The sequence below is a fragment of the Rhinopithecus bieti genome, unplaced genomic scaffold, assembly GCF_001698545.2.
Source record: "Rhinopithecus bieti isolate Rb0 unplaced genomic scaffold, ASM169854v2 scaffold_34281, whole genome shotgun sequence".
In the NCBI taxonomy this organism is placed as follows: Eukaryota; Metazoa; Chordata; class Mammalia; order Primates; family Cercopithecidae; genus Rhinopithecus; species Rhinopithecus bieti.
The window spans coordinates 1254253-1267918 of NW_016814762.1; the positions used below are offsets into that span (position 1 = coordinate 1254253).

Below are 13666 nucleotides of genomic sequence, written 5' to 3' on the forward strand. Positions count from 1 at the left end.
CCTCCCCTGGGATCTCTGCTTCCTGAAGCAGCACAGGTTGGCTGGCTGTTGGGGATCACAGAGTTCAGGCAGGTTTGTTATTACAGAGGGGGAGACAGCTGGGGAGGGAAGGGACTTGCTGTCTTGGGTCACAGGGTAGCCATCCAGCTCTCCTGCCTCCCAGGTCCCAGCTCTTCCCCTCTGCAAGGAGCTCCTCTCCCCTGCCACCCAGCCTCAAGGAGCTCCTTCAGCCCCCTCTGCAGAAAGCTGCCCAGGCTGCAGAAGACCCAAACCTGGCATCTGCTGATGCAGATCTGCTGCCCCCTGGTGGGCAGAAGCTCCAGCCACCCCGTGCCTCCTTTCCCTTCCTGTTTTTCCTTTCCCTTCCCCTTTACTCCCAGGCCACAGCCTGGGATTGGCACCCTTTGGTGTTTTCTGGGCCAACTCCAGTTTAGCTCCACCTTGGGCCATAGTTCCCAGGCCCAGGGTAGGCCCCACCTGTAGGCTGAACCACCCTTTTCCCCTGCTCTCTTCTCCAAGCCCAGTTCCAGCCTTCTGGGCTTTCTTCCACCTGGATTTCCAGGGCAAGTGCACATAGCACTGTCATAGCTGCAGTGTGGACACACCAGTGTCAGGCAGGGCCACAGCCAGAGGGTGCTGGAGCAGAGGGTCAGGAGTGTACCAGGCCATGTAGGAAAGGCATTTTGCTTTTTTATTTTCTGTAAAACTCTGTAAATAAAATACAAAATCAAGGGATGTGGCTGGGCAGAGGCAGGGTGGCCAAGCCCTGGACACTGATATGTGGCAAGGGATGTGCTGAGCCTAGGCTGGGAGGCACTTGACTGCAGGCACTGACTCTCCAACCCCAGGGGCAACAGAAGAATATATTAGATTTTCATTGCTAAGAATCTGTGGGGGAGGGGTATCTGGAGCCAGCCCTTACCCTCCCTGCCAGTGCCTGGTGAGCCCTGAAAGTAGGGGGAAGGGGCGCCAGGAACCCGTGGGTGAATAGTTTAGAATGCTGTGCTCGCCATGCTGCCAGGCCCAAAGATGCGGGGCAGGGCGTCCAGGGACTCCTCTAGCCGTCGATGGGCAGACTGTCCCTCTTCTCCTGTAATGAGTGAGGATGGGGTCAGGGGTGGCCCTAGCCCCATCCCACTCTCCCACCCCTGGCACCACCTCTCCTACCCCCATCAGCCAAGATGTTCCAGAACTCCACCCATCTCTCCCACCCCCCAGCCTCACCACACTGCTGTAGGCTCTGCTGGGCAGCTTCCCTCACAGCTTCTGTGTCAGTTTGGCAGAGGTACACCAGGGGCTCAATGCCCTCGGGAGCCTGTCAGGGGAAGGAGCATTGAGGTGGGCCCAGGGGAGCAGATGGGAGGGGCTCAGGGGTGGGGGTGCGGGAAGGGGACGGGGGTGGGAGGGTTGGCAGGGGTCACCTTGATGCAGCCTAGAGCCAGGCAGCCAGCCACTCGAGTCTGCACATCCTCATCCTCCAGCTGGTCCAGAAAGCACAGGAGGGCCTGTGGAAGGGTGGGAGGACAGACTTAGCCAGATTCTGGGAGCCCAGGACTCCAGCCCTTGCCCTCAAGGGAGCCCTGTCCGACTCACCCTCTCCCGGAAGGCAGGGCCCAGTGACAGGCTCCGGAGCTGGGTGCTGACAGCAGCCATGACCTTGTTGTTGCCGTGGACGAGCAGGGAGCTGAGGGCCCGCAGCCCATCCCTTCNGTGCGGGAAGGGGACGGGGTGGGAGGGTTGGCAGGGGTCACCTTGATGCAGCCTAGAGCCAGGCAGCCAGCCACTCGAGTCTGCACATCCTCATCCTCCAGCTGGTCCAGAAAGCACAGGAGGGCCTGTGGAAGGGTGGGAGGACAGACTTAGCCAGATTCTGGGAGCCCAGGACTCCAGCCCTTGCCCTCAAGGGAGCCCTGTCCGACTCACCCTCTCCCGGAAGGCAGGGCCCAGTGACAGGCTCCGGAGCTGGGTGCTGACAGCAGCCATGACCTTGTTGTTGCCGTGGACGAGCAGGGAGCTGAGGGCCCGCAGCCCATCCCTTCGCAGACGCCCCTCGGGCGCCAATCTCAGGGCCTTCAGCACAACAGCCTGGTCATCTGAGTTCAGATTCCGCACCAGTAACACTGAAAAAAGGGGATATGGTGGGTGGATAGGCAAGGTGGCAGGGTGAGGAGCTCCCGCTGGTGGACTCATGTCCTCAGATCCAAAGAGTCAGGCCACTTTGTGATCGGGGCCACCGCCTCACCCTCCTCGGCAGTCTCGGTCACATAGGCCTCCATGGTGGGGCTGTCCAAGGTTTCCACAAAACTCCAGAACTGGAAGACCGTGAGCTGCTCTCCAGGCCCTGGCTGGGGCCTTCTGGGCAGCTTCTGCCCCAGGGCATCCTCCAGGAACTTCACACACACTGCAGGAGGCAGTAGCATGGGCCTCAGAGTTTGGGTGAACACAGGTTTTTAGAGGGGAGAGATGCTCCTATCCCAGGCTCAGGTCCAGGGGCCCTCTGTTCAAACCCCACCCATCTGGGTCCTTCTGCTTTAAGGCCCAAGTCTTTGCTAGTCTCCTCGGTGCCCAGTTCATTTATCTGTGTGGACTGACCTGGCTTCCCCGAGCTCCCTGTCACTGGAAATCTGAGCAAGGGTGGAAGGAGGAGGCAGCCTACTCACCAGCCTCAGCCAAGCCTGGCTGGCGCAGGGAGAGGCGGGCACCATACTGGTTGCAGAAGGTGAGAAGCACCCGCTCCACTGGGCAGAGGAAGCAGCTGAGTCTCTCTGTGCACTGGTCCCAGAAGGTCAGGAAGCCAGGCCGAGAGGCCGAGAACTGCACCACTGTGAGGGCGTGAGGGAAACTGTCAGCAATAGAGCAGGCGGGTGAGTAGAGAGCATGCAGATGGTGGTAGGCTGAGGCAGGAACTTCAAGGCAGATGGCAGAGCCCCAACCCACTGGGCCTTTACCTTCCTGGGCAGAGCTGGCCGGGATCTCCCACCGCCTGCTGAACTCGCATACTGCCTCCAGCACTCGGGCTTCCCGCAGCAGCCGCTCCAGGGCCCATGCCTCCTGGCATCGCAGAGGCCCAAATGTGCCCAGTTTCTGGAGAATATGGGTGGCCACGTAGCTCAGGCATCAGGGTAGGGCTTGGGAGGATCGTGCTCAGGGACAAGTCCCTCCCCACTGGGGGAGGTTGGGGCTACAGAGTTGGAAGATACTCCACTCAGCAAGGGCCAGATGCCAAGGGCCCTGGGGCACTGGGTGTGGCACTCAGAGGAGGTATAGAGGACCAGGATTGAAGGACAGGACTCCCTGGGGTTAGGGGTTACAAGGGAAGGGTGGGGAAACACCATCAGCCTCACCAGCAGGAGGCGACTGCAGTGGTACAGGTGCCGGACCAAGGCAGTGTCCAGAGCTGGACACCCTGTGCTGAGAGGGCGGGCACTGGGCGAGTCTATGCTGTCCTCAGCCCCAGCCTCTGGGCTGCTTGGAGGCCTGAGGGAAAAATGGGGTCAACCACCCCAGAAGCACACATCATCACCTAGTCACCAGGAGGCACACATCACCACCTGATCACCAGCGTTTATTTTTATTAAGCTTCCCCCATCCCAGAAAGGAAGAAGATGATGCACTGACAGCAGACAGTGGGGTAAGTTCATGGAGAATTTCTAGGAGGAAGGGGCTGGGATCAGCAGGTGGTAGAAGGGCTTTCTGGAGTCAGTCTGCTCCGTGCTACCTCCAGCTGGGACCACTGGGGATGGCGTGGATAGGAGTAGGCTGCAGGCGGGATGGTTTATGACAAGTGGACTGCAAAGGGTGCAGGGCATGGGGCTGTAGCCTGGGCAACAGCAGAGGGAGGAGGGACCTGGCACAACTCTCAACTGGGAACCAGCAAAGGCCACTCCAGGACTGACAGTTGAGGGGCCAGGGCCTCTGGGAGAGTTGGGGTCAAGAAGGAGTGGGGCAGTGCTGGGGTCCCAGGGTGAACTGCGAGGCACTGAGAGAGCTTCTTCAAAGGGCAGGTCCAAGGTGAGGCCAAGGGGAAGAGGAGGGGCTGGAGGCACCCAAGCTGATGGGGACTGGAAGAGGAGGAAGACATTGCAGAGATGAGGAGGGCGGTCAGAAGCACTGGGGGGGATACATAGGGTTGGAGACATGCGCATGAAGGACATGATGGGGTGGACACAGGTGCACCTGCCAGCAACTCAGTCCTCATGTGCTCCACCTGACCCTGCCTCACCGGTCCTCCCCTTTGACTTTCTCCCAATTCACCTTTCCCTGGTCCTACCTCACCTTTTCCCTCTCACAGAGCCTCACGCCCATCTTGCCTAGCCCCCTCACCTGTCCCCAGGAACATCATTGTCTTCATCTTCGTCTTCATTGAGGAAGCTGAAGCTCTCCAAGGCATGCTCCACGGTGATGCTGAGACTGGAGGCCCGGCTGCGAGTCAGACCTTGTCTCTGCTGAGGTTGTGAAGGATGTCAGAGCAGCTGCTGCCCGCTGGCTGCCCTCCCTGGTTGCCCTAGCCCAGCCCAGCCCTCCTCACCATGAGCAGACTCTCTAGTCGGGTCACTTCCTGCTCCAGGCCCTGCAGCTCAGGAAACTGGCCACGGTAGTCATCCAGGGCAGCCATTAGGGCCCCCAGTGCCTCCTCCAGGATCTTGTCCCCAGACCCTCCGGCTGCCCCTGGGACCGGGGTCTGGACAGCCATGGCCAGGCTAAGGTCTAAATGCTGGGGTGCAGGGGTTGCGGGTGAGGGAGTGGGGCTTAGACTCTGAACCATAGACTCTGGGGGATCTGGGGCAGGGCTTGTGAGGGGTTTCCTACTGGAATGGGCAGGACTTGGGTGGGAGGTGCTGGGGGCTATAGAGTCTGCCTGAGTGCAGGAATTGGAGGCTGGGGGACTACAGGGAAGGGAGTCGGTGCCTGGGAGGGTGGGGTCTGAGTGTTTGGAGGGGCTGGAGAGGGTAGCAAGTTCCGGAGAAGTGGAAGGACTTACATTTATAAGGGTGGGGCTTGTGGTGGGATGGGTGGGGCTTGTGGCAGTCTGGACTAGGCCCATAGCACTGGGGTTAGGACTTGTAGTGGTGGGAGGTGACATCCTGGTTTTATGAGTGGGACTTGTGGGTGTGTGGGTGGGAGTTATAGTGGTAGGAGTTGACATCCTGGTTTTATGGGTGGGACTTGTGGGGGTATGGGTGGGGCTTGGCATGGTATGTGTGTGGCTTGTGGTAGTCTGGACTGGGCCTATGATATTGATGGTAGGGCCTGTAGTAGTAAGGGTAGAGATGGGCTTGTGGGTAGAGCCTGTAGTAGTGTGAGTGGGGGGGCTTTGAATGGCACTACAGGTGGAGCCTGTAGTGGTGTGAGTGGGGCCTGGCAGTTCTGAAGGGCCAGAGTCTGTGGCCTTATGAACTGAGTCTAGGTGTGCAGATGGGGCACGGTCTGTAGATGTGGGGACAGAGCCTGTTGTACCGAGGGTGGAGCTTGTGGTAGAGTGGCCAGGGTCCAGGGTAGGAGGAACAGGACTGGGGTGCTCTCCATGGGTGGGAGCTGGGTGTGTAGGTGGGCTAGGTCCCCAGGCTAGGCTTTCTGGGCCAATGGCCTCCACTGAAGCCTCAGCCAAGGCAGCGTCTACACTAGCCTCACTGATGTGGCTAAGAGTCCGACTGTAGGGTGCATGCCCATTTGCCAGGACTGGGGCCACGGCCCCCTCCTCATCCAGGGGACCAGAGCTGGGGGTCTCAGGCCTACGGAAGGCAACTTGGATGGGAAGGAGCTCAGGCTGCTGCACCAGGGGCCTAGGGGCTGATGAGTGGCGGGCAGTGCCTGAGAGCTGTGGGCTGGATGAGTCGTCTGAAGATTCGGATGACAGGGACCATGCTGTCCCATTCTCCAGCTCCTCCTGCCGTCGCAGCATGTTCTGAGAAAGAGGAAAGGGCATGTCAGAACCACCCCCAGGGAGCCTCTGGGGGATGGCAAGGCCTGGACCTGGGCTATGACTCACATAGAAGGCCTGTTCCCGAAGTGAGGGTGTGTCCGGTGGGCTCTGGCTATAGGTGGAGAAGCGCTTGGTGACTGTGGAGGCCTTGTTGACAGAAGAAGCGGCTGAGGGCTGGTCATCCTTGTCGAAGGGGCTGGGAAGGGAAGAGGCTGTTGGCAGGTGCCACAGCCCTCCTGGCCCTCCCCCAAGCGCCTCAGCCCCACCAACCTCCATGTGACTTCCAGGCTGAGCTTGATGGTGCCAAGGTCATTGATATCCACAGCCACAACCTGGGGCAGGGCAGCAAACAGGTCCTTGGTCTCACAGGAGACACTGCCCACAACCACATGGTTGGCCAGGCCCTTCAGTTCTGTCACCTGTAGCCAAGAGTGCATCGTGGGGTCACAAGGGTGCAGGAGCTATGAGATCATGGGCAATCTGAGGTCTGAATTTGCATAGAACTTATAAAATGGTCATGGGAGGCTGAGGCAGGAGGATCACTTAAGGCCAGGAGTTCAAAACCAGCCTGGGCAACATGGCAAGACTGTCTCAAAAAAAAAAAAAAAAAATTTAGCCAGGCATGGTGGTGCACCTGTAGTCCCAGCTACTTGGGAGGCTGAAGTGGGAGGATGGGTTGAGCCCAGGAGTTTGAGGCTGCAGTGAGGTATGATTGCACTGCTGTACTCCAGCCTGGGTGACAGAGTGAGACCTGCCATCTCCCAGATAGATAGATAGATAGATAGATAGATAGATAGATAGATAGATAGATAGATAGATAAATGCTCATGGAGCCATGGATGCTTGAAGCAGCCTGGGAGCATGGGAATCACAGAGGTCTGCATGGTAGGGTCACTGAGGTTATGAGGTCACAGCCTCATGGGAGCTTAGGAGGCCAAATATTCACAGGGTCAGAAGATCATGAGGAGGTCACAGGGTCAGGAGGCCATGATGTCCTAAGAGTCACAAAGATTGTTCCTCTCAGGGCCACAGAGATCATGAAGGTCATGGGATATCTTCACAGGGCTATGGAGCCATGAGGGGATTACAGGAGTAAGGGACTCAGGGTAATGGGGGTCACAAGGGGTTCACAGGACCATGGTGGCCTGTTATCCTGGGCAGAGACATCACCTTGATAGACAGAAATTCCGTGAGCAGAGGGAGAAAGATGGTTTCTTCACTGTCCCACACCTGCTTTCCACTACCCTCAATTCGGCCCCGTAGTTTCCAGCGCTGACGCCCATATTTCATGCAGATCTGAGGGAACAGGCGGGATGAGGCAGCCTAGGTGTTGGGACCCTACCAACCCAACCTTTCCCTGCACATTCTCATACCTCATATTGATCGCCTACACACAGCCTGGCGAAGCCAGCCAGCCCTGGGAGTTGGGGGAGAAGGGGAGAAGTTGGTGAGCCAAGTTGGAGGTCTTCAGCATACTCCCTCCGGCCCCCCGCCTACCCCCACAACTCAGTACCTTTCATTCGGAGATGAAACTCGCCCAGCTGTGCCTCCAGCTCACTCTCCAGCAGACACATGCTCTGGGAGGGAGGGGCAGGCACAGGAGGGGGGTCAAGAGCCAGCCACTAGCCCTGCCACACCCTGTGCCTCTGCCTTGTGGGCACCCATCCCTCACCTCTGTGTACTCGCGATGCCCCCGAGTGGCCTCTGCTAGGCTGTCCCGGGCCTCTCGGCTCCCCGGGGACCCAGTGGTATAGGCACGGACCATGTTGTAGGCACCATCCCGGAGACGGCGCTGGACACAGTATGCCTCATACAGCTCGTCGATCTGGAAAGGTGAGTGGGGTGACAGTAGGGGGACTGAGACTCACCTCTGGGTTTACTCACCTTTGGGGTTGCTCACCCTGGGCCTGGCACTGCCCTTCTTCTCCCTATGATATCCAACCCCCCACCCACCCTGCACACATGCTGCACTCATACCTTGCTGGCATGGAACTCCAGTCGTCGCAGGAAGCGTTCAATGGACTTGACTTGCTGGGGGAGAGGTGGGTCAGGAGGGGCCTGAAGCCCAGGGCCCTTACCCTCCCTGTGAGCCAATCCCTTCCAGTACCATTCCAAGCATACTCACCTTGTCCAGATCATACAGGAAGCCCTGCAGGGGGTGGGGAGAAGGGGCAAATATTTAGAAGGGATGAGGAGGACTCCAGCAGAGGCACTCAGACTCATCACAGCTCCCCTCTCTCACACCACAGTCCACAAGCACTCCCATCACAGTAGCAACTGATGCCCCTTCCTGCTGGCCTAGCCCTTGGTGGATGCTGGTAGCACAGATCTGGTCCCTTCAACCCCCTCCAGGACCTCTCCCCCCACCTCTTCCCTGGGATTCCTTTTCCTGCAGCCCCCTGGGGAGAGCTCTGTGCTTCCTTGGGCAAGGTTCCCTCTGCAGGGGAACTCCCACCAAGACCCGGCAGAAGTGTTCCCTCCTCTGGGAAGCCCGTCTTCCCAAGAAGCACCATGCAGCAGTACCACTGCTCAATACCAATGGCAGCAGAATCTCCTGCTGTCCATGTCTGTAGGGGTCCCACCTACCCCACTGGAAGCTCCTGGAGCAGGTACTGAGCCCCAAGCAGAAAGTATGCACAGCAAAGTTTGGGGATAGAAAAGCCCTCAGCCTTTCCTGATATCCCCTTTTCTACTCACACCTGAACCAGATCACTTCAGAAAATAACCCAGATATCACCCAGGGCTGGCCTTGCCCAGCCCTCCACACCAAAGAGGCAAAGGGCATCCCTACCTCCCGCCACTCACCAAGCGGGAATTCCTCTTGGACTCCCTTATCTGCCCCTGGAGTTTCTCCTGCTCCTGCTGGTGCACTTCCAAGTAGGCCCTGAGGAAAGGGGCGACCACAAGAATGAACTCGGCTCTCCAGCCTCATGCTGCCCAGGGTGCAGACAACAGGGAGAGGGCTTGGGGAGGGATCCCGGGACAGGGCTGGGAAGAGAGGAGCTGCTCACGTCAGGCCCCGCTTCAGCGCCGCATACACCAGGTCCAGCCGCTCCGGTTGCGGCACCTTGGCGGCTGGGTGAGCCACAGAAAACATCCTGGACACTCGGGAGAGCGCGGGGGGCTTCCGTGGGGGCCCCGGCGGGCTGAAAACCGGGAAGATCCTGAGGGAGAGGCTGTCCTCAGAAAGAGGAGAGCAGGAGTCCCCCAGACCCTCACTACGCACCCCCAGATCCTCACTAGCGCCCAGTCCCAGTCCCATCTGACGCCCTTTGACCCCACCAACCCTACGAGGCCGCGTACCTGGGCCCCCGCTCGTGGCTGCCGAGGACGCCTGCGAAGGACTGGCTCCTACTGACCCGGGCGCTGAGCAGGCGGCGCTGCGGCCGCACCGACAGGGACATCATAGAGTGAGTCCGCGCGGGGCTCCCTGCGGGGGACCGGGCGGGGGGGGTGTCCAGTACCAGTCGGATCCCCGAAGCCCTCTCCCCACAGCTGGAATCCAGGGCTGGCGCAGGTCTTTCCTGTCGCCAGGCACAGCTGCCCTAGCGGGCTCCGGCCGGGTCCTCCTAGTCCCGCCGACCTGGGCGCTAATGACAGGCCAGCCGCAGGCGACTCGGTCTTGGACTCAGCGTGGCCTCGGCTCGGCCCCCACTTCCTGCCGAGGTGCGGGCTCCGCCCGCCGCGGGGCAGGAAGGGGGGTCGCGCGCGGACCCTCCTCTGGCTGGGAAGGGGCAGGAAAGAGGCGGTGCGCGGGAAGAATGTGCGGAAGCGCCTGTTTACCCGGGGGCGGGGCGGCCTCCCCAGCCCTACCCCAGACGCCCCCCCCGGGCCACCCGGAGCTAGGGCGCCCCCACCCCGGGAGGCAGAGGAGGTCACGGGGCGGGGCAGGGCGCACGCTCGGAGCCCTGCGGAGCTGCCCGACAGGCCCATCCGGTGCGGGTTTGTTGCCTGACCCCCGCCAGCCAGCGTGACCTGCTCCCCCCAGCCCCCACCGGCCCCGGCGTCCGGGCGCCCTCCCGGCCGGGGGATTCCCAGAGCGGAGCGCGATGCCGAGAAGGGCCCCGCCCCCTCCTCTTTCATGCGGCTCCCACCTGGAAACTGAGTCACGGACGTGCGCCTCCACCCCGGCCTCGGCGGGGAGAGCTCCTCGGCAGACCCCCACCCCGCTTCAGCGAAACACGCACTCCTGGCCCCCGAACCCGGCCTGCGCCCCCTGGGGCCAGTCCCTGAGCTTTCGCAGCCCCGAGCCGGGTCCTACCTCTCTTCTTGGTGTTCATGGTGGGTCCGGGACGGCCCCCGACCCGCGCTCGCCCACCGCGGACCCTGCAGCCCTGACCACTTGGAGCCGCCCGGCTGGGCTCCCGGCTCGCTCCCAGCGGCTCTGGCTCAGCTTCGGCTCCTCCCGGCGCCGCCCCCCGCCCAGTTCCTGCCGCCTGACTCAGCCCGCCTGGATGGGGCGGAACCGGTGACTGGGGTTCCCCTCGGGGAGTGGACCGACGGGGGTGTGGGGGGTCTTCTCCGCTGGGGTCAGTAATGTGCGTAAAGAGATTTGAGCATGGGGATGAATATGGAGGGATAGAATGAAGGCACTAAGTGGAGGAAGTATCGGACATTAGAGTAGGGGCCTTAAAGAGTCCCTGTTGAGGCCGGGCGCAGTGGTTCACACCTGTAATCCCAGCACTTTGGGAGGCCGAGGCGGGCGGATCACGAGGTCAAGAGTTCGAGATCAGCCTGGCCAACATGACAAAACCCCCATCTCTACTAAAAATACAAAAATTAGCCAGGCATGAAGGCGCACACCTGGAATCCCAGCTACTCAGGAGGCTGAGGCAGGAGAATCGCTTGAACCCGGGAGGTGGCGCAACTGCACTCCAGCCTGGGTGACAAAGTGATACTCCATCCCCCCCAAAAAAGAGTTGCTGTTGAGCAGTGCTAAGGCTGAACACACAGAGAGCTGAGAGCTGGGGTTCTAAGTGTGCGAATATGGATAGTAGGGGGCTGAAGAGTGGAAGGATGGGCCAAGGGTGCTGATTGGAGGGGCTGTGCCAATGGAGGGCGGAGAGTTAGGGCACTGATCACCAGGGGACTGGGAGGCTGAGAAGAGAGGCTGAAAGTGTGGGACTAGATCCACCCCATAGTGTGTGCTGCTGCGCCAAGAAGGATGCAGAGAAGGAACTGGATGCAGAGTCCCACAGCCCCATGCACCACCCCACCTCTACTCCCACAGAGTGAGTGCTCAGTCTGAGCACTCCCCTCCTCCCAGGACCCAGGGGAAAGGATCAGGTCCGGCTGCCAGCCAGGGCCTCCTCCCTAGTCAAGCTGCATCCTAGGCTAATGTCCCATCCTTACTGCCCCCAGCTCACATGAGCCTCTCAGGTTCTGCATTCCCATCCTGATCCCCATCCCCAATGTCTCTTTTTTTTTTTTTTTTTTTTTGGAGACAGAGTCTTGTGCTATCACCCAGACTGTAGTGCAGTGGCACGATCTCGGCTCACTGCAACCTCCGCCTCTCAGATTTAAGCGATTCTCCTGCCTCAGGCTCCCAAGTAGCTGGTATTACAAGCACCCACCACTATGCCCGGCTAATGTTTGTATTTTTAGTAGAGACAGGGTTTCACCATGCTGGCCAGGCTGGTCTCGAACTCCTGACCTCAAGTGATCAGCCTGCCTCATTCTCCCAAAGTGCTGGGATTACAGGCATGAGCCACCGCGCCCAGCCTATCTCTTCTTTGAATATCCCATGTCCACCTCTAGCCTGGATAGATGCCACCATGCCCATCCCTCCCCTGACCTTGGAGGGGCTGGATGCTCCCCCATCCCATAAACACTCTTGCTCCTTGAGGCTCAATTCTCCCATACTGTGCTTACTTTCTCCCCAAGAGTCTGGGTTGGGCCCAGGGGTCTGCATTTCCACAAGTTCCCCCTCCCCCTGACAGATTCAGATGCAAGAGGTCCAGGGACCTCAGTTTGAGACATGTTATTCTCCCCTCCTCCTTGAAGCCGAAGCCTGGGTACCCTGCACCCTACACTGGTGACCTGTGCAACCTACACTGGTGACCTGTGCATCCCTGCCTAAAACTGGCCTCTCTGCTCCCTTCAGCCATCCCCAGCCTTATCACGCGCCTTTGGAATGCCCCTTTCCTAAACCACAACCACACTGATACAACCCTCAGGCTTTCCATCACCCCCACCTCAGCTGCCTTTTACCTGAGACCTCTGGCCCCTCGAGCTCTCGCTCATTTATTCATCTGTTCACTGAATGGCAACCCTGTGGCAAGTATGTGCCAGTTACTGGAGATACAGCCCAGAATTTCACAGACACCACCCTGTGCAGAGCTCACACAGTCCGCCTCTGCTTTCTTTTTTTTCTGCCAGCTCCCTCCTACCTTCTCTTCCCTACCTTCCCTGCACAGCCTCCTCCCCAGCCTGGATTCACAGCCACCATCCCATCACTCGCCTGCTGCAAGTATCCTCAGCACTGCCTGCCTTTCTCCCAGCTGGTAGAAACCAGCCCTGGGGAACCCAACTCCTGGTCTTCTCTACACCTGCACACAGGTTGGCAGGAGTTGCCAGAGGTCTTGGCACAGCAGCCTGGCTGGAATCATAGAGCAATCCTCAACCTTGGCCAGGCCCTCACCACCCACCTGGCAAATCCTCAAGTGTGACTCTAGTCTTCTTTCTCCTTTTGGGGTGTTTCAGACTTTCTCCACAAGTCTCAGACAAGCTCAAGTCACTCCCACATGAAAAATAAAAACGGGCTGGGTGCAGTGGCTCATGCCTGTAATCCCAACACTTCGGGAGGCAGAGGCGGGTGGATCACTTGAGGTCAGGAGTTCGAGACCAGCTTGGCCAACATGGTGAAACCCCATCTCTGCTAAAAATACAAAAATTAGCTGGGCGTGGTGGTGTGCACCTATAATGCCAGCTACCTGGGAGGCTGAGGCAGGAGAATCGCTTGAACCTGGGATGCAGAGGCTGCATAGAGCTGATGTTGCGCCACTGCACTCCAGGCTGGGTGACAGAGCCGGGGTCTGTCTCAAAAAAGAAAAAAAGAAAACCCTGGAAACTGTCCAGATACCTGTCAATGGATAATGGAATTCCCACACAGCAAAAAGAATGAAAAATATACAGTGACATGCAACAATATGGGTGAATCTGAGAGCAAACCCAAGAGAGGACGAATGTATGATCCCCTTGATAATGAAGTTCAAAAGCAAGCAAAACTAATCTATGGTGATAGAAGTTAGCCTGGCTGGCCGGGCGTGGTGGCTCAAGCCTGTAATCCCAGCACTTTGGGAGGCCGAGACGGGCGGATCATGAGGTCAGGAGATCGAGACCATCCTGGCTAATACGGTGAAACCCCGTCTCTACTAAAAAATACAAAAAACTAGCCGGGCGACGAGGCGGGCGCCTGTAGTCCCAGCTACTCGGGAGGCTGAGACAGGAGAATGGCGTGAACCCAGGAGGCGGAGCTTCCAGTGAGCTGAGAGCCGGCCACTGCACTCCAGCCTGGGCGGCAGAGCAAGACTCCGTCTCAAAAAAAAAAAAAGAAGTTAGCTTGGTAGTCTCCCTCCAGGTGTTGTGACTGAAGAGGCCACAAGGAGTCTTCCAGGATGCTGGTAATGTCCTATTTCCTGCTCTGGGTTAAATTTCCTGATCCTATATGAGTGTGTTCTCTTAGGAAAATGTACAGAGTTGTACACTTAGGACATACACACTTTTTGTGTGCCTATTTTTTTT

General features: G+C 58.9%; 1 protein-coding gene across 7 annotated transcripts in view; it reads right to left on the reverse strand.

Moving 5' to 3' along the window:
- Nucleotides 1-668: 668 nt before the first annotated feature.
- RIPOR1 (RHO family interacting cell polarization regulator 1) overlaps nt 669-13666 on the reverse strand; it is a 34682-nt gene continuing 21684 nt past the window's right edge. For 2 of the 7 annotated variants that reach the window (XM_017852278.1, XM_017852277.1), the window contains exons 2-23: nt 9227-9353; nt 8935-9087; nt 8729-8807; nt 8049-8072; nt 7901-7954; nt 7596-7748; nt 7437-7500; nt 7297-7340; nt 7094-7219; nt 6194-6342; nt 5990-6119; nt 4529-5905; nt 4324-4445; nt 3345-3477; nt 2949-3084; nt 2661-2822; nt 2243-2401; nt 2036-2120; nt 1594-1705; nt 1422-1505; nt 1225-1315; nt 671-1090 (exon numbers count right to left, since the gene is read on the reverse strand). In XM_017852278.1, the coding sequence (XP_017707767.1) occupies nt 993-1090; nt 1225-1315; nt 1422-1505; nt 1594-1705; nt 2036-2120; nt 2243-2401; nt 2661-2822; nt 2949-3084; nt 3345-3477; nt 4324-4445; nt 4529-5905; nt 5990-6119; nt 6194-6342; nt 7094-7219; nt 7297-7340; nt 7437-7500; nt 7596-7748; nt 7901-7954; nt 8049-8072; nt 8729-8807; nt 8935-9087; nt 9227-9330 (3639 nt within the window). In that variant the 5' untranslated portion in view covers nt 9331-9353 and the 3' untranslated portion in view covers nt 671-992. Of the gene's footprint in view, nt 1091-1224; nt 1316-1421; nt 1506-1593; nt 1706-1751; nt 1836-1923; nt 2121-2242; nt 2402-2660; nt 2823-2948; nt 3085-3344; nt 3478-4323; nt 4446-4528; nt 5906-5989; nt 6120-6193; nt 6343-7093; nt 7220-7296; nt 7341-7436; nt 7501-7595; nt 7749-7900; nt 7955-8048; nt 8073-8728; nt 8808-8934; nt 9088-9226; nt 9354-10184; nt 10574-13666 lie in introns of those variants that run through there. The other 5 variants (XM_017852276.1, XM_017852274.1, XM_017852275.1 and 2 more) reach the window with 5 other exon arrangements.